The sequence below is a fragment of the Lepidochelys kempii genome, chromosome 5, assembly GCF_965140265.1.
Source record: "Lepidochelys kempii isolate rLepKem1 chromosome 5, rLepKem1.hap2, whole genome shotgun sequence".
Classification (NCBI taxonomy): Eukaryota; Metazoa; Chordata; order Testudines; family Cheloniidae; genus Lepidochelys; species Lepidochelys kempii.
In genome coordinates this window covers 95,865,008-95,888,280 of record NC_133260.1, presented here as the reverse complement: position 1 = coordinate 95,888,280, position 23,273 = coordinate 95,865,008, and the positions used below count along the sequence as shown (strand labels likewise).

Sequence of the window (23,273 nt, the reverse complement as noted above, 5' to 3'; positions counted from 1 at the left end):
GACGAAGGAAGTGGGGGAAGTCAGCTGGGGGGTGGGGGAGGGACATTGTTAGCGGGTTATAGATTATTGTATAGTAACTCCTCACTTAACATCATCCCAGTTAACATTGTTCAGTTATGTTGCTGATCAATTAGAGAACGTGCTTGTTTAAAGTAGCACAATGCTCCCTTATAACGTTGTTTGGCGTGTGTGTCTCTGCCATGCTGTCTCTTCTCCCTCCATTTGTGCTGCCTTGTAGAGTGTGAGGCTACATTAGCAATGTGTTAACCCTTGAGGGCTCAGATGAGTGCTAGTTCATCATTTAACAGTAAGGCATTCCCTGGGAAATATCCACCCTCTTCCACCCTCTGACTTCACCACCTCAACCAAGCTTCACAATCATCATTGTTGTGTACAGTATTAAATTGTTTATTTAAAACTTAGAGTGTGTGTGTCAAAAAAATAATTCCCTGGAACCTAACCCCTCTCCCGCCCATTTACATGAATTCTTATGGGGAAATTGGATTTGCTTAACATCATTTCGCTTAATCAACAGAGTTACTGTATTATGTTATAAATCCAGTGTGTCTATTCAGTCAGTGATATTTAGTGTTTAGCAAAGTTATGAATTTAGGCTCCCTGGGTCATCTTTTGAAATTATTGTGCAGGTTTCCTGTGACGATGAGGATAGATAGGTCAGATATAGTGATTGTGAAAAGTGAGATAGTATTTTGAAAAGCATTCACTCAAGGGTGATATGGTGTTTTTGTCTTTTATCATGTTTCTGTGTGAGTTCATTTGAGAGTGTAGTGATGTTCTGTTTTCACCCATGTAGTTGTTGAGGCATGAAATGCACTGGATGAAGTACAGCACATGTGATAGGCATGTGTAGGACGCATGGATCTTGAAACGTGTGTTGTGGGAGGTATTGATCATTGTAGCAGTGGAGATATGGCTACATGTTTTGCGTCTGTTGTTTGCCATGGTGTGATGCTGCTTTGTGTTAGTGTGTCCTGATCTGTGGAGAGCTTGCTTCTGATGATGAGCTTGAAGAGTTTGGGGGATTGTTTGAAGGCCAGAAGAGGTGGTTCAAGTAAGATTTCTTTCAGGATGGGGTCCCCATTAAGTATGGGTTGTAGTTTGATGATACCCCATATGGGTTCCAGTGTGAGGTGGTAGGTGACAACTTAGGGGTGTGCGGTTGGAGGGGGTTTTATATTTGTATTGAAGCAGGTTCTCTTGAGGTATTTGGGTTGCCCATTCCATGATGTGATCTGCTTCTCTGGTGGAGTGTCCTTGTTTCATGAAAGCACTGCTGAGTGTGTTAAAATGTATATCCTGGACCAGGGGTGGCCAACTTGTGGCTCCGGAGCCACATGCGGCTCTTCAGAAGTTAATATGCAGCTCCTCGTATAGGCACTGGCTCCGGGGCTGGAGCTACAGGCACCAACTTTCCAATGTGCCGGGGGGTGGTCACTGCTCAACCCCTGGCTTTGCCACAGACCCTGCCCCCATTTCACCCCTTCTCACCCCCTTCCCTGAGCCTGCCATGCTCTCGCTCCTCCATCCCCCGCCCCCCAGAGCCTCCTGCACACTACAAAACAGCTCATCAGGAGGGAGGGGGAGGCACAGGTCGTCAGGGCTGCCAGTGGGTGGGAGGCACTGGGAGCAGGGGGTGGAGTTGATGGGGGGCTGCTGACGTATTACTGTGGATCTTTGGCAATGTATATTTGTAAATTCTGGCTCCTTCTCAGGCTCAGGTTGGCCACACCGTCCTGGTCTTTCTCCTCAGAGCATATTCTGTAGTATCTGAGGACCTGACAGTAGATAACAGATTCCTTCATGTGTTTGGGGTGGTTACTGGAAATCTGCAGGATTGGTTATAAGGAATTTCTCATTCTGCACTTTACCATAATTGAAATATTTTAGATCTTTAAGGCTTTTATTAATGTAATTTATGCAGACTTTTATTTTTCACAGATAAGAAATCATTTTTCAATTCCACTGAGTCTTTTTGAAGATGGAACATGTCTAGGAACTGCTTCACCAATAAATGAATTTAACATACCACTGACCTCTTACAGGTGATTATTTACATTCTTCTTTTAATACAGAATATATTGTATAAGTAATGATGGCTAATCTAGTAAATACAAAGACAAGTTATACGTATTTTTTTGATTGAAAATTAAGCAAGTTTTCCAGAATTGTTCTTTTCATTATTGAAAGTTTTTAGAACTGTTGATGTAGAAGCAGCCATACCATGTCATACTAAGATTTTCTCAGGGCCTCAAAGTTAAATAGGATAAATATTGGGCAGGGAGACTTTGAGCTGCTCCAAGTCTGAGATTTTTAAAGGAGTTTAGGGTAGTGGGCACCGGATTCCCATTGACTCCTTTGAAAATTCCAGCCCAAGTGCTGCAGGAAATGATTATGGTCATCCAATAAAGAGCAGTCTCTACACTTGATTGAATGATTAGGGGCGCAAAGATTGAAATTACTTCTGCCCCTCCCATTGTCACTTTTGTTAAACATTTTTTGCTACATTTTATTATAAATACTGTAGTTAAATTATATTTCTGGTTTTACTATTTTTTTCAAAACGATTTAGTGGTGTTAGTAACATCAGATTCATTGCACAGGTAGTTTCGTCAGTCTGGCTGTAGGAGCATACTACTAATAGGTTTAATCAGCTGGATACATGTGTACTCTAATACAGTGGCTGAATCCAGGAAGCAAATTAGATTAAATTGGTGCTGTACTTAAAAAAGCAAGATATCTGTCATTATCCCTCATATTTTATGCGCCTCAAAGAAGGGCAGTATCTGAGATTTGTATTAGCTTGACACCCCACAACAGAAAAAAACAGGAATCTTGGCTCCTACTCTTCCTAATACACAGAAAGGTTTCAAAGTCCCTTATGTGTCTCCAGTAGTCACTGCTTTCCAGTAAGTTCTGAAAAGGGGTGCACATACCACTCAAAGAACCCTTTGGTTAGAAGCATTTTTTTTGCTTCCTCTTTTAATAGCTATGTTCTGTTTTAATTTTATATTGAGAAACAGTTGTTTGAAACCAACAAATTAGGTAAATATATGTTTGAATTTTGTTACTAAAATTTCTATTTTTAGAAGTTTGTTACTGAGAGATTAGATGTTATCAGACGTGTTTAAAAATGTTTTCATCTGCAGATCACTACTTTGTTTGCAACCAGTAACTGATGAAACTGGAATTGGTGGAGAATATGAAATGTGTGAAGGAATTAGCTTTGATGAAATTATGAAAAATTTTGGCAACTTAATACAGAGGAAATGCCAGTCCATAAAATCAACTAATCATTCACTTATCATTAATGTTGTGCCAGTAAAAGATACCTTGACATCTTCAGTATGTGCAGAAGATCGATGGGATTTACCATATGTTATTCATTTATGGCCCTCTCTCCTCCTCCACAATCTTCTTCCTTATCCAATTACTTATTCTCTACAGGTAATCTTCACAGTTATTATTTTTGTATTGTTCCAGTATATGCTATGTAATTTGGTTGAGAGTAAACATTCTTTTACGGGCAGGCCTAAATAAGCACAGAAATGTTTCTGCTGCATTATCAGTTAAACACAACTATAGATGTTATAGGAGTGATGTTTGGTCTATTGGAGGAGAAACAGATACCATAGTATGAAAGATGCTATCCTGAATTATAAATACATCAAATATATGAAATGTAGGCAAAGAGAAACTTCAACACTTCCACTATAGGTAAGTTTAGTACAGTACATATTAACTTTGCCATATGAGACTCCATTTTTGACTGTCAAGTAGAACTGGATCCTAGTAACTCTCTGCAGCGTAAATGTGCAGGATCCTTTTTCATGTGGACTGTGACTGCCTCAAGAAACAGTGGCATCAATAAGTCTGTGTCCTAGTATATTACCAAAAGAAGGGCAATGGAAATTTAGAAGGGAGACACCAAAAATAAACATCCATTTTGATGTAAGTGCTCTTTATATTCAGCAAACAGACATACAAATAATAAACAAGTCCTGTTCTGAGCTGTGTTGTTAAAACTCACCCAAGTGACTCTCTCAAATAGAGACTATTACTTCTAATACAAATAAGAGCAACAGATAGACTGTTTTCCACATTTGTCATTAAATAAAACAACTTCCAGAAACAGATGCAGTTAAAAAAATTACTTTTGCCTACCTCAGGCTGATAACAGGTCCTTCAGTTGAACTCTGCAATGATTTTAGATTCCCTATAGATAATGGGTAAAATATTTTAACATTGATTTAGGAGCCCAAATCCCATTGAAAGTCATTGTATTAATGGGTACTTAATTCACCCTTTTTCATCTTCGTTTAAAAAAAGTGGGATGGTTATAGATTGGTTATTGACAGATATTATTTACATAATGATTGTTAAAAATGCAGAGGTTTTCCCCTTCTTCAAGCGAAACAATCTTTTGACACAGAAGTGCTTCTTAGACTAATGTGAAATTTTCCTCTTTGGGGGAAGGCATGGAATGTGCTATATATGGCTTTTCAATACCAAGTGCACTTGGTAATTAAACAGATAAATTATAGCTTCCAGTGTGGGTTCCAGTCTTCTTTCAGATTTGAGATGCGTGTCATGGTGGTGAGTGATGTACTGTTTTTAGTTCCAAATGATTTTGGCCATGCTAGAACCCTCAGTAACTTTTGATACAGTTTATCACAAATTGCTGTTTTGAATAACTAAGGTATGTTGCTGGTCTTCCTTGAATTACTGTCCAGTGGTTCAACTAATACCTTGAAGACAGAAGTTGGCTGGTAGTAAGGGGCAATTTTATGTCATCACCAAAGGATTTTAACAATTGTGTTCAAGTATCCACTGTATTTCTAGAGTTGCTTGATATATATATGAGGTCAATCAGTGATGATTATTTTTTAATTTCATATCAAACGTATGGGATTTTCATATGAATACAAATAAAAGTTAATCCAAAATGAAGTTCACTATAATTTAAAAAATGTGTAATTGAGTGATGACTACTAGAGTTTTTTTCCAGTGATTTCAGTAAAAGATGCTAAATCTCAAAATACTGTTTAATAAGTTTTTCATAATCATTTATTAATTTATTAAATTATCATTTATTACTGTTGAGTGACTAAAAATGTGCTAAGGATTTCATAAACAAATAAGAGACATTCCCTGCCCCCCAAAAAATTATATAATCAAGTCAAAGAAAACAATATGGAGAGAATTGAGGGAAGAGAGGACAGAGAGGGTACAGTAATAAGATTAAAGGATTGTTTATGGCACAAAACTTAGTAATTAAGTGACATACGTACATGCTTTTTAAAATTTTGTCTATTCTGTACATCTAAAATAATAAACGTTTTTAAAAGGCGCATAAAGTTAAACCAAGATGATGTTACAACTGTATATCTTGTCCCATGTGAATGTAAAAAAAATTTTTTTTTCCAAGGGAAATGGTAACAAATGGGACACTCTAGAGGATGGATGTTCAACTCAGATTCATAATGCAGTATTGGATCAAACCATGCTGGAATTGCAGTTACTTAATTATCTTGATCAAAATTGGAAAAGCGAGTACCATATAAGAACTAATCAGCAAGAAATTGGCTTCATCACATTCTCTTGTATCACTGAAATGGATAAGACTGAACTAGATATTGCTGTTCATGTGACCTATACAACTGGACAAATGATCATAGCAATTCACAGTCCGTATTGGATGGTAAACAAAACTGGCCGAATGTTGCAATACAAAGCTGATGGCATTCACCGCAAGCATCCTCCTGATTACAAAAAGCCACTTCTTTTTTCTTTCCAGCCAAAAAATTTCTTCCAAAATAACAAGGTACTGTAAGTGAATATTATTAATAAACTGACAGCTAAGTAAAATTAGCTGTCATCCTTCCTTTACCAATTGAAAGTTTTTCAGAACTTTGAAAACTGGCAGCTGTAAATGTATCAGTAAAGTTTATTGTATTTACTAGATAGCATGAAATTAGTAAATTTGTGCACCAAGGTTTTTTTAATACAGCATTTTATGAGATTTCTTAAAGAGGTGAGAAATTTACCTATTTTTGGCTTGTAAATGAAGCAGTAAAATAAGAACTGAAAAATCCTTTAAGGTGTGATGTATTACAATGGTCACCATTTAAAAAAAAAAAAAAAAAGGGCACGTTCACCAACAATTTCCATCATGGTACAGGTGATACTGCAGGTATTTCTGTATTCTTGCAATAGGACATAGGAGCCAGATCTCACCTTGAGCACTTGCAATTTCCACTGACAATGAAAACTGAAGGAGATCAGTACTTTATATGATTTGTCCCTAACTGTGTCTCTTGGATATTAAATTAAGAAAGCAACCATTGGTAAATGGTATTTATTACTTTAATAATGGGAGTGCCCAGATGCCCGAATCAGAAATAAGGAGTCCCATTGTGCTCAGTGCTGTATATGCAAACATATAGAAAGGCATGGTCTCTGCCCCAAACAACTTTTAGTCTTAAGGCCCTCATCCAACAAGCTGATCTCTATGAGCACAATCATTTCCCCACGCAGATCTCCTTGGAGATCCAGGTCTAACTGAAGATAAGACATGCTGTGTAAAGGTCTAGATTCTAAATGGTCCAGAGTGGGTGAAAGATGATTAAAAAAACAGCTCAGCCTGTATCAACTTGGTTGAAAAAGAAACAAAAGTTGGAAAGCAAGACACTGGTACAAACTAAATATGTGCAAACTGAAAAACTGTGCTTAGGCTTCTAAGGCTACTAGTGAGGTCAAAGATGGGTGTAACAAGGAATTAATGGATTCTAGAAATGGTAGGAAATGTGTTTTTATTGCATGGTGATAATGGGATGAGATTGACACCATTTTTTTGGATGTTGGGTTTTGTTTTTGTTTTTTTTTTTTGGAGGGATTACTTAGCAACTTGCTTAAGCATGGAACGCACCATTAAAATGATTAGGCCATGATTAGAACAGGCCAGAGAGAAAAAGAGAACCACATTGCATTACCACTTCCATCTGCCTCAACTAAATGCTCAGCAAAACCTTTGATGTTAATCTGTAGTTTTTGCCTTTGTCTCTCCTTATTTCTCCTTTTTTTGTCTTCCTCTTTCTCCTTCTATCCGACTTAGTCACCCAAGACAAATCTGCCTTTTACAACACTGGTATGAGCCTGTGACCAAAAAGCAAGCAGTCTGATCCTAGTAGAAGTTTGTGTCTTGGAATGCCTGTTAAGATAATGGTGTATGAATGTAATTTCCCAGGAACTAGGTTGAAAGTGAGGAAGTATGGGAGATAGAAGACATTTTCTGGTTTTACTATTTTTTTTTTCTTTCTCCCTTTGTGCTTTTAGAGTTTTTTAAAGAAATAAGATGGGTCTAAACTACTACTCAAGACCATTTAAACTGACTCTTTCTTTTTCGCCAAAATAAAAAGACAGTTAACATCACGTTTAATACTAAGAACTATCAAACAGTTTTAACATGTATAGTCAGAGGAAAGGGGAATATGGGAAATCGTTAAAATGAGTTTTACTTAACCTTTCAGACCCCAAATCAGGGCATATCCCTACTCAGGGCAAAGCTTTAGCAAATGCTTAAAGTAAAGTGGCATAATGATGTTGCTTAAAAGGTTAGCGTATTTTTAGTAGTGGTTGTTACAGTGGGAGTAAGCTGGTGATAAGTTCACATAAAGCTGCAATTTACTGGTTAATGTTGTAATAGTTAAATAAGAATTTTAATCACCTTTAAATCACCTTGTTGAGACAACCATATTATTAATAAAATAGATAGCACAAGAATGAGTGTGTGTGTGTGTTTAAAAGAAATGATGGTAGAAAGAAGGCAAGGATAACAGAGAGGATCAGAAGACGGGTTGTTTGTCGATTTGGCTATTTTAAATGTTTTCCATTAGTTTTCATACTCTAACAAAAATGAATTTACTTTTTATAGGTGCAGCTTATGGTGACTGACAGTGAACTGTCTGATCAGTTTTCTCTTGATACTGTTGGTAGTCATGGTTCTGTTAAATGTAAGAGTCACAAAAAGGAGTACCAAGTGAGTACAATATGTGTCTATCAAACTTCTATATGTTAAAAAATATAAAAAATTAAGTGAGACTAACAAATTTTCAACAATTTCCTTCATTCACAGGTTGGTGTTACCATAGATAACAGCAGTTTTAATATTACAAGAATCGTCACTTTCACCCCCTTTTTTATGATCACAAACAGAAGCAAATATACTTTAGAGGTAGCTGAAGAAGGCAAGGAAAAATGGATTCCTATCACTTTTCATCAGGTAGATTTTTAAAACTCAAACCCATAGCATTTGAATTGTACATAATTTCTTGAGCGTCTCAGGAAATTTTGACTTTTCATTTCTCACACAAAGATTGTCTTAATATTTCATATGCGATACTGTTTAGTTACCAGAAATCGGAGGGCCTGATTCTGGTACCCTTACTTCCACTGAATAGTACCTTACTGTAAACTAAATTGTAGCCTACCTTGCATGGCAGTGCAAGATTGGTAGGAGGCTTAAGGCACTTCCTACTTGCCTCACAGGTAGCAGCACTTGAGGAGAAGCAGGCTCCACAGAATCACTACATTCTCCCCCTGTCCCCTACAGAGGTGGGTGGGGAGTGGGTGCAGCCTTTTTTCTGTTCCTCTCATAGTATGTGGTGGTATAGTTGTGCTGACATGTTGGGCACTGTGCAGTTTACTCCCTTTGCAAAGCAGCAGAAGACCTGGAGTCACGTTTTCTTATGTATTGCTCTAGGACCAACATAATAATGTATTGCCCCTAGCACGTGGCAGATCATATAGTGATAATGTAGCCTCTGTGAGTAGTCCTACTAATTTCAAAGAATTGCTTGCAGAGTAAGGTTTTACTTAAATAAGAGTATCAGAAACTGGCTATAAATGAATAGAAACCATATCTTACTGTTCTACTTTTAGTAGTTACTATGGTTAAATGTAGAGTTTATACTTAATGATTATGGAAGAAAAAATACAATTGAATATAAAATTGTTAAATCACCATTCCTCATACACAACATAGGAAATGCCACACTGGATCAAGCTGGAGGTCCATCTTTTTAAGTAACCTTTTCCTGGCAGTGGCCAGAACCAGATGCCTCAAAGGAAGTTGCTCAAAAGGAAAAAAAATACCTGACATCCATCAATTAAAGATTGGCTTTTGCCTTGAAGTATGATGGTGTATTTCCATTCTAAGTTTTTTAAAACTCCTGTCTAATGTAACAGTTAATTTTTCCTCATTATCCGTACAAATGTCCTTTTATGAATACTAAGCTCTTCCATCAGTGACATCTAGTGACAGTAAGTTACATAGGGTAATTATACATGGAAAAAATTGGGTTTGTCGGGTTTGTCAGTGTGGAAAAGAGAAGACTGAGAGGCGACATAACAATTTTTTCAAGTATGTAAAAGGTTGTTACGAGGAGGATGAAGAAAAACTGTTTTTCTTAACCTCCGAGGATAGTACAAGAAGCAATGGGCTTAAATTGCAGCAAAGGAGGTTTAGGGTTGGACATTAAGAAAAACTTCCTAACTGTCAGGGTGGTTAAGCACTGGAATAAATTGCCTAGGGAGGTTGTGGAATCTCCATTATTGGAGATTTTTAACAGCAGGTTAGACAAACACTTCTGAGGGATTGTGTAGACAATACTTAGTCCTGCCATGAGTGCAGGGGACTGGTCTAGATGACCTCTCAGGTTCTGTGATTCTATGATTGTGTGAAAGATATTTTCTATTAGTTTTAAATTTGCTGCCTTTCGTTTCGTTGAATGTCCCCTTGTTGTTGTCATGAGAGAATAAATAGGTTTATTTACCTTTTTGTGTTTCTTCAGAATTCATTATTCTGTATATTATTATTTTGTATACATGTGTAACATATCCTCTCTTATTGTCATCTCCCTAAACTCAACAGTCCCAGTCTTTTCAAATAAGGGGTTCTCAAACTGGGGGTCGTGACCCCTCGGGGGGGTCGTTCAGTTATTGCACGGGGGGGTTGCGAGCTGTCAGCCTCCTCTCCCAAACCCGGCTTCACCTCCAGCACTTATAATAGTGTTAAATATTTTAAAAGAATGTTTTTAATTGACAAGGGGAGCACATTCAGAGGCTTCCTCTGTGAAAACAGTCACCAATACAAAAGTTTCAAGACTTTTGTCATTTTCACTATGTCTGTTTCTTTTTGAGAAAGAGAAACTAGAACTGAACACAGTGTGCCAAGTGTAAAGGCATACCATTGATTTATTTAATGGCACTGTAATACTTTATGTTCATTTTACATCCCATTCCTTGTGAATGATAATGTTTTGTTTGCTTTTTTTACTGCTACTGCTGAACATTGAGAAGAGATTTTTGTTGAGCTACATTTCTTTCCTGAGTAGTTAGTTACTTTCATCTGCCATTGTTCTAGCCATTCACCCAACTTTCTCAAGTCATTCTGAAGTTCCTCAAAGTTTCTAGTTTTGATTAAGCTAAATGATTTTGTACATCTGAAAATTTTTCCACCTCATTGATTATCCCTTGTAATAGAACATTAATAAATATATTTAATGACACCAATCCTGGGGAACCTTTGAGCATGCCACTGTTAATCTTTTTGCCATATTGAAAATTGACCATTTAGTCCGACTCCGTGTTTTCTCTTAGCCATTTTCTGATGCCTGATTATACTTACGTATTCTTGCCCAATGTCTACCTTGTTTCCAGTTTGAGGGACCATGTCAAAGGCTCTTTCAAAGTCCAGATAAAGTGGCTCTCATTCATAGGCTGTTTGTTGACATGCCACAAAATTCTAAAAGATTACAGAAGTACATTTTTCCTTTACTTGATGCTATTACTGGCTTGGCCAGATCATATTGTGCTCACCAGGGTGTTTTATAATTGTATTTTTATCAAGTATCAGAGAAACACAGGGCTGGAATGGACCTTGAGTCGTCATCTAGTCAGTCCTGAGGCAGGACCAAGTATACCTAGATCCTCCCTTGACAGGTGTTTGTCCATCCTGTTTTTAAAAACTTCCAGTGATGGGGATTCCACAGTTTCCCTTGGTAACCTATTCCGTTGCTTAACTATCCCTACAGTTCGAAAGTTTTTCCTAGCATCTAACCTATCTCTTCCTTGCTGTAAGTTAAGCTGATTATTCAGTGGACGTGGACAACAATTGATCACCTTCCTCTATATAACAGCTCTTAACATATTTGAAGATCTATTATCCGGTCCTCCCTGTCATCTTTTCTCAAAACTAAACATACCCAGTTTTTTTAACCTTTCCTCATAACTCAAGTTATCTAAACCTTTTATCATTTTTTTTTGCTCTCCTTTGGACTCTCCCCAGTTGGTCCACATCTTTCTTAAAGTGTGGCATCCAAAACTGGGCACAGTTCTCCAACTGAAGCCTCACTGATGCTGAGTAGTGTCGGATAATTATGTCCCATGTCTTACATACAGCACTCCTGTTAATACATCCAGGAATATTAGCTTTTTTCACTACTGCATCACATTGCTGTCTCATATACAATTTGTTGCTTGACAAAGTCCATCTAATAAAGAAAGTGTAATCCTCTGTCTTGCAGACACCACTAATATATCAAATATAGCGTGTACCATCTTTCTCTATGGACACTGAAAAATATTAAATGTTTTTGTCATTCTAGCCATTCTGTCTAATTCATAATATAATATAGCATCTTCTGAAGATGATGAAGCTTATGACATCCTGAACACTTTCTTCTGGAGATGTTATGTCTCCAGAGTCCAGGTTCAGCACTCCTGCACCTGTTCTATTTGCTTTTCCTCGTCTGATAAAGCATCCTGCAAAATCATAGGAAACCTGTCTCTCTCTCTATTGTACAATTGGATCCATGCTCTTCAGATCCAAAGACTGAAATCCTTCCTGGATCCATGTAGCGATCCCAGGATGGAGTTTGCCAATCAAGACAAAAGCCTATATTTAGATCAAATGGGTAAAATCATGGGCGATACAGATCCTGTCCCAAATCCTTGTGTAGAAGAGTATCTTTCCTTCTGATAAAGGATCTAATCTGGTTCCATGTCTAGATGCAAATCTGAATGATGCAAATGCAAACAGTGAAAGGAGGGGCAGGAGAAGTGCATGAATACTCCAATGGGCACTGCTATTGTCCAGCCTGCACCAGTCAGAGTGTCTCAGGAGTCGGAACATACAGAGGACATTCAGTGAAAAATCTGTTACTATACTGGAGAACGGAAGGGCAACAAATGTACCTTTTTAAAAAAATGATCTTAGGGATGATCCTGAGATCTAGAAAGCCTCACTTTGGTATCTGGAAAACCAGTGAGTCCAGTGCTGTTCATTATTTTCATTAATGACTTGGATGATGGAGTGGAGAGTATGCTTATAACATCTGTGGATGACACCAAGCTGGGAGGGGCAGTAAGGACTTTGGAGCACAGAATTAGAATTCAAAGTAACCTTGACAAATTGGCAAATTGGTCTGAAATCAACCAGATGAAATTCAGTAAAAATGAGTGCAAAGTACTACACTTAGGAAGGAAAAATCAAATGCACAAATACATGTGGAGTTACTGCTTAGATAGGGTACTGCAGTAAAGGATCTAGGGGATACAGAAATAGAAAGAGAAACCTTTTAAGCCCTGCAGTAAAGGGATACTATCGGTAACACCATCTTCTGGAACTCAACCTCAGTCTTTTTTTACATGAGGACAGAGGACCTGCACATCAGTCGTATCCAGTACCTGCCCTACCTCATTTGGAGACTACCCGTCCCAATTCTACCGCCAATGGCAGTCAATAACATCAGACAGGAGAAATCTAGAAATTATTTTCAGCAGATACTTTATCAAATTCAAAACCCTGTCACATGAGAGCCTGCTGAGAGTCGAGGTTCTCTTCCTTCTAAAAAGCAGGAGCTATAGAGGAGGTGCTGCATGTAAGTACAGAGGAAAGGGTTTTTATTCGAGATACTTCCTTATTTTAAAACAGGGTGGGGAAGTCTTTGTCCCATTTTATATATCAGGACGCTGAATGTATTTTATTGAAGATTTTGGTTCTGCGTGTTTGTAATTTCATAATTTCCTTCCTTTCTATACAGAACTGGTTTACTGCTCTTAATCTAAAGGATATGTATTTTCATACTTCAATAGCCCATCCATCAGAAATGCCTGCATTTTATTTAAGAAAGGACCACTTCCACTACAAGTTCCTTCCCTTTTGTCTTTCTGCTGTACCAAGTGTTTTCAAACAGTGTCCTTCCATAGTGGCTACATATCTGAGAAAGCAAGGGATTTTCGTCTCTCCTTATCTAGACAATTGGCTAGTCACAGCATCATCAAGAAAGTAGTTGCTATTGGATATAACACAGATTTGCTAATATAGATCCTTATACAGCACCTGTTCGGTATATTTTAGAGTATTTGCTACATCTTCAAATGTCTAGTCTCTTGCTGTCTTTTGTTGGGGTCCATCTCTTCGCAGTTTCAATACATCTTGTTCCTATGGATAATAAATCTGTGTATGTTCATTATCTGGTTAAAAGATTTCTAAAAGGACTTAATTTATATCTACCAGTTTGAGATGCTGTCTCATCTTGAGATCTAAATATAGTACTTGCTCATCTCATGCAACACCCTTTTGAACCTATGGGGGAATATATATTTTGCCATTTATCCTTTAAAATAGCTTCTATAATAGTTATTACTTCAACAAGGAGAAAAAGTGAACTTCAAGAATTGATGGCTGGGCCACCATTTCCTGTCTTTCATTAGGACAACTACTGCTATGTCCCCACTCTAGGTTTTTACTTAAGGTGATTTCTGAGGTTCATATAAATCAAGCAAGTAATTTACTGATTTTTTTTCTTAACTTCTTGGTCATGAAAAGAAGCCTAGACTACACACTCTGGATGTTAAAAGAGCTTTAGTATACTATTTGGACAGAAATAAACATTTTAAACCAATTCCCAACCTGTTCATCTCTTACACAGATGGGTCAAACTATCACTACTCAAATTTTATCTAAATGGGTTAAACATTGTATACAAGAAGAGTATGTCAGCATCTGTTCTGCTCCACAAAGGGGTTTTAGCACATTCTGCTAAAGTGAAAGTAGCCCACATGACTTTTACTAAAAACTTGTAGGAAGTTGCAGGATAGCTATGTGGAGCCTCATTCATACTTTTACTACAAACTATGTTCTAGACTTGGTGTCTAGCTGAGATGCAGAGTTTGGTGAAGCACTTTTCAAATCCTTATTCAATTGTGACTCCGTGGTGCACCTTACAAGGATTAGTATACTGCTAAGCAATCTATCCCAGGTAGGAATATGCAGAGGGCACACAGAAAGGAAAAGAAAGTTACTCACCTGTTGCCAGAGTTCTCCAAGCTGGACGACACATGCATATTCCTCTCCATCCTTTCTCTCTTCCTTGGGGTCATACTTAACAAAGGACCTGGGGTCACAGGGGAAGGAACTGAGGCAGCCGGAACATAGTGCCCCCTTTTGTGCCCTCGTCCTCCAAATATTCACAAATACTGAGAGGAGCGGCATGTGAGTGTTCCAAATGTGCAATAGTAGTGAAGGTTCTGTTCAAGTTGCACTGGTGGAAGCATCCCAAGAGTGGGAGTATGCAGAGTCCATGTTGAAGAACCCTAGTTACAGGTAAGTAAGCTTCAATTTTCATGAAAAAATGTCAAAATTGGTAGCAGCGCAGCCACTTCATTCTCAAGTTCCTCCAAATGTCTTGGGTATTTACTACCTAGTCCTGAGCTCACTTGTTGCTCTCGAACTTACCCATTTTTGCCAGCTCTTCCTCTTTTGACACCTTTGCTCTGACAGTGCCTCATTTTCTTTGTCACAGCCTGGCCCAGTCCCCCTCTAGATGGTCACCAGTCTGTAAGTGGACCCAATCTCTGGACTCCACATGCTTCTAGCTCTGGGTTTCTAGGGTGTGTTCACAGGCACAGACTTCTTGTCTGAACCCTTCTTTGGGATGTGGGACTCTGCAGTCCAGTTGCTCAAGTTCATTAAACCAGTGCCTCTGACTTCCTGAGCCCCCAGTTGCTTACACATGCTTCCAAAGTATTTCCCACCTAGTTGTGGGCACTCTGTCTTCTAATTTAGAGACAACATGGCAGGCAAGCAAGGAACATAAGTTTAACAAAGGAATTTCTTAACCAGTCGCTTTATTGTTATAAAGCACTGGAGTTAGAGATACTTGTAAAATAAAAGTCCTGAGACACTCTCCCTCTCCACCACAGTCAGAACTCACCCCTTCATTGATTCTCAGGTTCTGTCAGCATTTCAGGGTGGGCAGAGTTTGTCCTGCCTTCTCTGTCTCCAGCCAGTTCTTCTTAAATGTGGTGATGAATGACCTCCCGTCTCACAGAAGTTACCCCCTCTTAAATAGTCTCTCTCCCTTTCACTGTGTGCTCAGGCTGAGAAGCTGCAGATTCCCTAGACATGCTGGTGCCCCTGGGTAGAAAATCCAGTGTGCTGCTGGGATTAGGCCAGCAGTTGAAATACAATCCAAGTTAATGGCTCCACATTACTCTATGATGGGATGGATGGATTCAGTACATCACAATAGCAAGGTTAGACATGCCTTCAGAACATAGAAGAAAATGGAGTTCCTTGTATAAAATGAAGATTGCAGTTTGACACAGTCATATCCCACACTGTCACATTTATTATCATGTAAAGAGGAGTTTTGGCATAAGCTTGACCTCAGCATGCTCTGTGGCTAAGACAAGCGCAAAAAAAAATTGCCTAGTTTTTCTCCAAGTCTTCCTTATCCTTAATTGCCACCATTACTCCATTTTGCAATTTTCCTGCTTCTGATATATGAAACAACTGTCTATCAACTTCTTTGTTTTGGGCTATTTAATCTTCAGATTTCCTCTTAGCTTTCCTAATTTCCATTTTATAGTTTACCTTTCCATCTTTACATTTTACTTTTCGTAGTTTTTCTTTTTGTTTGCTTCATGAGTATGAATTTCCATTGTCTGTAGCATACCTTTTTGACTTGAATAACCAAGTCAGTCTTGCTATTTAACTAATTTTTTTCTTGTCTTCCTGCTTCCTGGGGTCTGAGAATCTATGGGAGAAGGAACTTGATGGCATGGTAAGTTAGTGAACTAGCCCTTGACCGTTGGAAATTTGAGTTCAGATTGTTGTAGGGTCACACAAAATGTCAGATTGTTGTAGGGTCTCATCCTAGTACTACAGTTCATATTATTTTCCTTTTGAGAGGCACATTACTGAGATATCAGATGTTGCAGGTATGTATTCAAAGAGGAAGCATTTTCTGGGCAAGCTTGTTTAATATCTGTCCAAACAATCCCTGGCTCTTGTTCGGTCTCCCTTCCATAAGAACTAAACTCACCGTAAAATTTAAAGGTATGCTTTTTAAAAGTCTAAATGTGCACGGGACTCGAGACCTCACTACTATTCCCAGCTTTGTCAGTGACCTTCTGTAAGATCCCGGTCAAGTCATTATACCTTTCAGTGCCTCTCTTTCCCCTCTCCCTCTTTGCCTGTATTTTCTATTTGAAAATAAGCTCTTTGTCTCTCTTATGTGATTGTAGTATCTAGTACAATGGGGCTGTGATCTTGACTGGGACCTTTATGTATTACTGAAATATTAATAATTATAATGAATTGCAACTTCAACAAATGACCAAAAAAATTTCAGTTGACTATTTGACAAACAGTGAAAGAAAGGAATTAATTACACTGGTAACAAAACATGCTGTACATACTTAAGGAAAAAGCAAGTCTAATTTTAAGTGGCCTTATTATACACTATATAAAATTGGAAAATATTAAAAAAGACAGTGGGCGAGATATTGCTAATAAAGAACAATGTGCAGGGTTGGATATAATTACACAGTCCTTCAACAGGAAAGGTAAGTATGAAAATTCACTAACATACTGATACCTGACTTAATTTGCTTATTTAGAGATTTGAACATATAATAGGTTTTACCGCTATACTAAAGTGAGATTTTTGTCTTTGAATGTCACTGTTGAAGCTGATAATTAATTCATAATTTTTGGTAAAAGAGATACCGAAGTTCTTAAATTAGAATATGTCTTTTGCATACTGATAAGGCATAACCAGTCCATCAGAATTTAGATGTCACACCTATGCACCAGCTTTCAAGAATATATAGCTGGGACTTCCTCAGCAACAAGGAGAAAGAAATACCTGACCCCATACATGTTAAATGGACGAAACAGAAAATTGATGGTTAAAAGCCAGAGCTTTCTTAATGTACTCTAAATTTTAATTCTGTTTTCCATTACAGGTGCTGTTCTCTTTTGAAATGCTATATGCATTGGCCTCCTTTCCTTTTTTACCATTAGCTCCTGACTCCTCCTAATTTCCACTCCCTTGCTCTAGCATAAATGTTCTGGGTTCCTCTCAGTTTATCCTTTTTAGATTAGGTAACATTTAGAAAATCCTAACAGAGCTCCATATTCATTTTACAGCAGTTAAGATGAAAGTGTTTTGAAAAATCAGTTTTTTTTATTGCAGCCGAGCACTGTAGGGGGCTGAGACTACAGCCTATCACATCGACCGATATTGTCTCATTGTTTCCTTGTATTCCCCCATTGGTCTGTCCGTATCCATCAGCTCTCTCTTGTCTGGTACTTGCATTGTAAACTCCTTGGGGCAGGGACTGCCTTTTGACCTGTGCTTGTACAGCATTTAGCACAATGGGGTCTTGGTCCTTGACTGGGGCTCCTTGATGCTGTAATATAAATTACAGAAATAAGAAACGTGCCATATGAGGGCTGCATAGTAGTTTTCCATTATGATTTGTATTATTTGAATATAAAATTGATTATTTTATTCTAGTGCATTCCCTTTTGGCCTGAAAATGATTCAAATAAACTGCTGATTAGAGTTGAAAATTCCAACATTCCCCCCAAGATGATCTGTTTTAATAAGCAAGAAAACTGTACATTGCTGTATTTGGACAATAAGGTAAGTGATTTTTTTATGGAATTATAGAAGACAACATAAATCTGTACTCTACCTCCTCCCATATGAAACTCTTCTCCCCTTCCAAAAACAATGGGGTATTCCAAATATATATATAAAACCTTCAGATAAAAAAAGAACCTGTCAAAATTGAAACGTTGGCTATTTTGAATATTGATGGGGCTTCATGCCTATCTCATTTGCATTAGTTTTACACTGGTAGAACTGTATTGACTTCAGTGGAATTACTCCTGATTTAGACATTAAATCCTATTTAAATGAAATCAGAATCAGGCCTATTGTATTTGCTGTTAGAGTTTATTCCTTTAATTATCTCTCATGTTAAAGTTTTCACTTGCTAACTGAAAGCAGGTAGGTAAGACTCTAAATTTTATATGTCTGCATTTTTGCAATTTACGAGTTCACTTTTGGCCCAGGTGTGAGTGATTTTGTTATCTTGATGTCAGGTGAAGGTGGAGGAAGAAGGATTGTAAGCTAGATACTCAACTGATGTAAAAGGCAAGGAGCGCCGTTTAAGTCAGTGGAGCTATGCTCGTATATCTGAGCTGAGGATCTAGACCACAGTGTACAGTACATTGTTAGGATCCTGTAAAATTAACTATAACTTTTACCACTTTGTTTACTGTATCTGAATAGAAAAGTTATAGAACTCAGGGTGTGCTGCAGGACTGCTACCTGTACTACAGTTAATGATTAAGAGTGGGTTTGATTCTTATTACTGAATATTTATTTGAAGAACTTTTTTCACATACAGCTAAAAATTTTAAACTCAGTACAGTGGCTTTAGGAAACATGAATACAGCTAGAGATAAGTGGAAAATAAAGGCCATATGCTTCTAAATTAATTTCCGATATTAAAAGTGATCTTTTGGGGACAGGCTACATTTCAGTTTAGCACTGGCTTATGTTAATTGAAAATATATAAAATGTTAGAAGTAGCCAGTTTATAACAGCAGTTGTAGTCAGTTGCCTTATTTGTAGATCTATTCATTGCTTTTTCATTTTGTATGTGGGGGGACATTACTGATGTTATGGTGGCTTTTTAAACTTTATATATTTTGAACTTCCTACAGTGCATGTTTTATTATCTTCAGGTTGCACAACAGAGTCAAATGAAATTAAGCGTCACAAGAGCTGTGTTCACAGGCTTAAGGATATATGTTTGTTTACCACTGGTTAGTTTGTCTGGTAGAGTCAATCTTATTTCTGCCTAAACAGATTGCTATAGGGTTGTGTTCTCCAGCTTTGTGGGGGAGAAGGTTAGGCATGGCCTTAACAAAAGCATATTGTTGAGGTCAGAATGTACAAACTCGTCAAACATGCCCTAGAGTTTAAATGATCCAGGAAAGGATTGCTCTACCAGCAAATAATTTAATTATTTGAGGGTGTAGAATGCCTGTGTAGTCTTGAAACACTAAATGCAGCCTCTCTTTCCTGAATTCCCATAAATGATGGAAAATATAATAAAAGTAGATTAAAACAGATGTTTGTGGTTTAGCTTATGGGGATAAACTTTTTTATATCGTAAAAAGTAAATGGTATTTTATACGTAAGGTTTATCACAACACAGATACTTACTCTTATTTCATATCTGATAGCTTGGTGGCATTATAGTGGATGTTAACCTGACCGAACATTCTACAGTAATTACTTTATCAGATTACCATGATGGTGCAGCTCCATTCCTGTTAATTAATCATACCAAGGAGGAGATGATTGAGTATGGGCAGAGGTACGTATGTAATGTTATAAAACTCTCCATAGCATAGAGGTGCAGACTATATATATAAACTTACATGTGCATATATGCTTACAGTGTATGGGTTACAGGGTCACATACATGTGCGTGTGCACATATATAATTGTGTGTTTGCGAGAGAGCAAGAACATGCAATTTGTACACTGTACGTATATATATACCTGCAAGTTTTCTCTAGTGCTGTGTACTGTCTCTCAAAGAGCTGTGAAAAATGAGATTAAAAGATCCCAAAATATTCAGCATGTTTCATGAGGTGGAGATGTACTTGAGGTGCGTAACATAGATGGTATCCTGTTGTTGGATGGGATGGATTGTTAATGAAGTAGTGTTGTGTTGTCCATGAGGCATGGGGCTATAAGAAGAAGAAGAAAAAAGAGATAGTGGTGTGAATAGGACACTTACCTGCAACCAAGGAGAACTGGGTTCTACCCTGGCTTTACACAGACTTGCCACATGATGCTGGGCAAGTCAGTAAAACCAAATTGTTACCCATAGCCACTCATTCATGTACCTCATTTTCTGGGTGCACAACTTGCAACATGTTGGGCCTGATATTCGTAGGCAGTGAGCACTCACAACCCTAGCTGAAGTCAGTAGGGCTGTGAATACTCAGCATCTCTACAAAATGGCACCTTTTGGTGTTTCAGTGGAGGCACTCAAAATTAATGGACTGTGTTGAAAATTGTAGTTTGCTGTTTAGAAGTGTGCAGTTAAGAGGGAGGATAGCTGTTAGTAGGACCCAGTGGCTATAGGCACCCTTTGCTGCAAAAACTACATGAATCCTGCTTCTTTTTGTTTGTTTATATTTTTGTTGCTTGTTGAAATAAGTTGTGGCATTTGAACATATTATTTCTAGCTTGTTGAGGTGTCTTTCAGGAATCCCCCATGCAATTTTAAAGCTATAATAGATAAAGTTCTTTACCCAAGAAACAAACAAAACAGTATATTATAGTGGGGAAAGACCAGTTCCTGATAGTATTACAAAATACTGCACCAGACATACCCCTAGCTGTGTCAAGGCTGAATAGATCTGTAAAGCTCCTACGTTTTTGCAGATATCCATAATACTGAGACACTACAGACTAAACCTTCGTGCCTCAGCCAGCAAATTCTGTGGTAGAGTGTGCTCCAGGTAGTTCCATCTATAAATACATTGTTCTTCTCAAGAAAATATTGTGTGATAGTACTCAGCCTAGATTTCCTTTATGATTTCTAAGCTCTGCTGTCTGCCTTCTTGTTACTTATTTGCCATTAGTAACCAATAAGTGGAGATACTATGAAACAGAACGGAAATTTTACTAATTAATATCAAGTAGATTTCATACCATTTTCGGAATTTGAATAAAATAGATACACAGGTTGACCAAACACAATTGAGGCTTTAAAAGGAAGCAAATATAGGCTATGGATAAGATTTACTAATACCTGTACGAGAAGTTCATTTATGTTGTTAATAAAATATTTTTTAAAATTATAATTCCACTAAGCTGAACTATCCCACACTTCATAAAATTATAAACATGTAATATTGCTTGAATTACTCTCCTCTAAAGTGTGTGTGTGTGTGTGTGTGTGTATGTATGTATTATTTACACACTGTATATTGCCTTAAAGTTCACACTTCTATAGTTTAAAAAAACAAAGTGAAAACCTTTATTAATGTATTCCAAGTGGAATATTGCCAAGAAACAGGAAACCCACGAATGATAGATTGATATTATGAAAGTGAGAATAAATTAACAGGTAAGAAATGTTGCAATTCTTTGATTGGTGTGTTAGATTTTGAGTTTGTTGTTTAAAAGATTGTTGAATATATATTGTTAATCATTATTTTGCAGTTCTCTCAATGTGATGGAAGACTGTCTTATGCCAAATAAAGCAGTACTGTACACCTGGGCTGATCCAGTAGGCTCGAGAAAGTTGAAATGGAAATGTGGAAAGTGCAATGGGGAAGTAACGCAAAAAGATGTATGTGTACTGTTTAACATAATAGAACTCTTACCAGTGCTATCGGTTGATATTGTATTTCTGTATGTTAATTTTAGGCCCCAGTATTGCCCTTCTGATGCCCATAATTATGAAAGCAGCTTTTTGGCACAGACACTAGCAGGCTGGCTGTACTTTATTTACAGACATATTTTTCTAAAAATTGGTACTTGATTAAAATACCTGTTAAAATGTGGTTTATATTTATATGGCTAAGTATTCAAAAGTCAGAAATGTTGATATTAAGGTTGTCTGCCAACCTAAGTTCTTTCCCTTGTGTTATGCACTGCAATAGCCTTTAAATACATGATCTCAACAAATAGAAAAAAAAACAACTGGGTTTGCTTTTTACAGTCTTAGATGCGCACTATTAGAAGGTGGTATACGTGCGTATTATTCTGCAGGTATCAGACAGTCCACGAAAGTCATTCAGTCTTGCATAACCCTGTTGCATTTAGGGCATGATGCAGAGCCTACTGAAGTTGATAGACTCCCATTCACTTCAGTAGGCTTTAGATTATCCTACAACCTGTAAGGTGCATCTTCAAAAGCGTGCAGGAAGAACCTAAAGTATAATACATATTGTATTATTTGAAAAATAGCATGCAATCTTTTGAATTTAAGTGCTTCAGAGTATACAGGAGCAGCATTTAAGCTTATTCATGCAATCTTAACTTTGACATTTTCTTTATTTTAATTGCTTACAGTGTAACTGTAATGTCCTCCTAGCATGGTGGTTGTTCAATGGAATTTTTTAGTTTGTTCTTATTTTAAGAATAAATTCCAGGAAAGTTTGTTAGACACCACTGGACCACTCTATTTTGCGGAGGAGCGCTGATTCACTGAGTTCAGTATCAATAGTTTTTTTTTAGTTGTTCTTGTAGTATCGTAGGGTATGTCTACACTATGAAATTAGGTCGAACTTATAGAAGTCGAATTTTTAGGAAGTGATTTTATACAGTTGATTGTGTGTCTCCCCACTAAGCGCATTAAGTCGGCGGAGTGCGTCCACAGTACCGTGGCTAGCGTCGACTTTCAGAGCATTTCACTGTGGGTAGCTATCCCATGGTTCCCACAGTCTCTGCTGCCCATTGGAATTCTGGGTTGAGCTCCCAATTCCTGATGGTGCAAAAACATAGTCGCGGGTGGTTTTGGGTACATGTCATCAGTCGCCCCTCCCTCCGTGAAAGCAATGGCAGACAATTGTTCTGCGCCTTTTTTCCGTGCGGACGTCATACTGCTTTCAGCAGATGGTGCAGCAGGACTGCCAACCGTCGTCATCGAATGACCGCTTCCGTTGTAATTCTGCTCTGCTGCTTTTGTCTCGATAGCGAATTTCTCCATGTTGGCTGTCATGGGCTCCCGCTTCTGCTGCAACTCTGCTCTCCAGCTCTCATGAATCCACCTCGCAGGTCCTCTAGACATTCTCTATAAATATCTATTTCCATGGCATCTGTCGTCAGCCACCGCTTCCGCTGCAATTCTGCTTTGCT

General features: G+C 37.8%; 1 protein-coding gene across 5 annotated transcripts in view; it reads left to right on the top strand.

Moving 5' to 3' along the window:
- The window catches only part of VPS13A (vacuolar protein sorting 13 homolog A), a 259,919-nt gene that overhangs the window by 168,097 nt on the left and 68,549 nt on the right, over window positions 1–23,273 (top strand). For 2 of the 5 annotated variants that reach the window (XM_073345105.1, XM_073345106.1), the window contains exons 46-53: window positions 1,960–2,063; window positions 3,168–3,465; window positions 5,447–5,842; window positions 7,952–8,056; window positions 8,153–8,299; window positions 17,889–18,017; window positions 19,634–19,767; window positions 21,633–21,762. In XM_073345105.1, coding sequence (XP_073201206.1) covers window positions 1,960–2,063; window positions 3,168–3,465; window positions 5,447–5,842; window positions 7,952–8,056; window positions 8,153–8,299; window positions 17,889–18,017; window positions 19,634–19,767; window positions 21,633–21,762 — 1,443 coding nt within the window. Of the gene's footprint in view, window positions 1–1,959; window positions 2,064–3,167; window positions 3,466–5,446; window positions 5,843–7,132; window positions 7,166–7,951; window positions 8,057–8,152; window positions 8,301–16,110; window positions 16,149–17,888; window positions 18,018–19,633; window positions 19,768–21,632; window positions 21,763–23,273 lie in introns of all 5 variants that reach the window. The other 3 variants (XM_073345107.1, XM_073345103.1, XM_073345104.1) reach the window with 3 other exon arrangements.